Genomic DNA, 2,542 nt, shown 5'->3' on the forward strand with positions numbered 1-2,542 from the left:
CCTGCTGTGCCACCGGAGGCCAGTATACATTATTTTTAATTATAAACATAAGTCTTCTCCCTTTGTTTAGTTCTATATTTAGATAATCTCTGTTGACAAATTTGTCCTCTCTCATCCTTCTGTACTCCCTCTTCCCCACTTCCTCCTTTTTGCTCTCCTCCTCCTCCTCTTCCTTTGTCATCATCTACATCTACACACTTCTCCAACTCCTCTTCTTATTCTTCTCACTCAGGATTTGGGCACCGAAGAACTATGGACCAAAGCAATTATAGCTCTCTAGAAGGTTTCATTCTGCTGGGCTTCTCTGACCATCCCAAGCTGGAAATTGTCCTCTCAGGAATTGTCACCATCTTCTACTTAATTACACTAGTGGGTAACACAGCCATCATTCTTGCATCGCTTCTGGATTCCCATCTTCACACACCAATGTATTACTTCCTCAGGAATCTATCCTTCCTAGATCTATGCTTCACAACCAGCATCATTCCCCAGATGCTGGTTAACTTGTGGGGACCTGATAAGACCATCAGTTATATGGGCTGTGCCGTTCAACTCTATGTTTACATGTGGCTGGGTTCCATTGAGTGCCTTCTCCTGGCTGTTATGTCCTACGATCGTTTTATAGCCATTTGTAAACCCTTGCATTATTTGGTAATCATGAACCCACACCTGTGTCTCAGGATGATAATCACAGTCTGGAGTACTAGTTTTGTGGTTTCTGTAATATTATGTACACTCACCCTGAATTTGCCTCGATGTGGAAATAACCGTCTGGAACATTTCTTGTGTGAGTTGCCAGCTATGGTCAAGTTAGCCTGTATAGATACCACAACAGTTGAAATGTCTGTTTTTGCTTTAGGAATTATCATTGTCATTACACCTCTCATCCTTATCCTCATATCCTATGGCTACATTGCTAAAGCTGTGGTGAGAATGAAATCAAAAGCAGGCCAACGAAAAGCAATGAATACCTGTGGGTCTCATCTCACCGTGGTGTCCATCTTCTATGGAACTATTATCTACATGTACCTGCGGCCAGGTAATAGTGCCTCCAAAGATCAAGGCAAATTCCTCACCCTCTTTTACACTATCATCACTCCAAGCCTCAACCCTCTTATTTACACGTTAAGGAATAAGGACATGAAGGATGCACTGAAGAAGCTAATGAGAATTGACCAGGAATCTACAAAATCAAAGTGGAAATGGAATTCATAGAAAAATGTTAAATTTCATATAGCTATATTTCATATATAAATTTCATAAAATATGCTATATCCTTTTTTTTTTTTTAAAGATTTATTTATTTGTAGATACAGAACTGGGGTACAGGCCAGAAGCTCAGGGGCGGCGAGAGGCTTCACCAGAGACAGAGTGGGGAAGAGAACAGGCAGATAGACGGAAGTACACTGCTGAGGGGAGCAGCGGGTGGGTCAGGAGAGGTCTGCCGCGCCATGTGGTCTCCTCCGGGGCAGGCGGGAATCGAACTCATGCGGAAGCGGCTTCAGATTCTCAGTGCTGTGCTTTAACCCGCTGCGCCACCAGGGAGGGCCCATCTATATCTTTTTTTTTTACCGAGATAATCAGTGAATGATACAATTAATATAAAAATGTTTGTATAGAAATATTTTGTAGACACAAATAACATAACCACCTATTTAGTTTTCTGGCATGTCTAGCCATTGGCATGTCTTCAGGGAAAATGGGTAATTAGGAATTTTTATGATTGCTTAAAATAAAACTAGAGAAATGTAAACACAAAAATGAATGCATTTAATTAATTTTAAAGTCTCATAAAAACTGTTCTGGTGACCTAATTTTGTATTTTCTATGCTGGCACTGACATCTTTAGAAATATAGACATGAATGAATAATTTCATATACATTATGGCTTATATATTAAATAGTAATATATAAAGCTCTTGTACATTAAAATTCCAGAGATAGCTTTCAAAATCCATGTGTGTTTGGCACTATGACCTGTAAGAGCAATTTTTTAAACATCACTTAAAGCAATTTACTCTTTGTTCAGTGAAACTTGATATCAATATCTAGGATAAAGGTCCTTAGTATTTGATCTTATTCCTTCTTGATCACAATAGAGGTATATAAAAGACACAAATTAACAGAACTTAAATGTGAAAATACAATAATTAGGGCTTTCTTAAAAAGATATTTATTTAGGCCCTCCCTGGTGGCACAACGGGTTAAAAGCACAGCACTGAGAATCTAAAGCCGCTTCCCCATGAGTTCGATTCCCACCTGCCCCCGAGGTGACCACATGGCGTGGCAGACCTCTCCTGACCCGCCCGCTGCTCCCCTCAGCAGTGTCCTTGTCCATCTGCCTGTTTTGTTCCCCACTCTGTCTGTGGTGAAGCCTCTCACCGCCCCTGAGCCTCTGGCCTGTAACCCCCTCTGTATGCACAAATAAATAAATCTTAACAAAAAAAAAAAAAAAAAAAAAAAAAGGCCCTCCCTGGTGGCGCAGCAGGTTAAAGCACATTACTAAGAAGCTTAAGCCACTTCCTCATGAGTTCGATCCCCA

At 40.6% G+C, this 2,542-nt stretch overlaps 1 protein-coding gene across 1 annotated transcript; it reads left to right on the plus strand.

The window, feature by feature from the left end:
- Positions 1–252: 252 nt before the first annotated feature.
- On the plus strand, positions 253–1,215 carry LOC101628199 (olfactory receptor 2W1-like). The gene has a single exon (XM_004694739.1). It carries the CDS (start codon positions 253–255, stop codon positions 1,213–1,215), a length of 963 nt encoding a protein of 320 aa, XP_004694796.1.
- The last annotated feature ends 1,327 nt before the right edge of the window (positions 1,216–2,542 follow it).

Source organism: Condylura cristata, unplaced genomic scaffold (assembly GCF_000260355.1).
Source record: "Condylura cristata isolate star-nosed mole 26May11 unplaced genomic scaffold, ConCri1.0 scaffold00046, whole genome shotgun sequence".
Classification (NCBI taxonomy): Eukaryota; Metazoa; Chordata; class Mammalia; order Eulipotyphla; family Talpidae; genus Condylura; species Condylura cristata.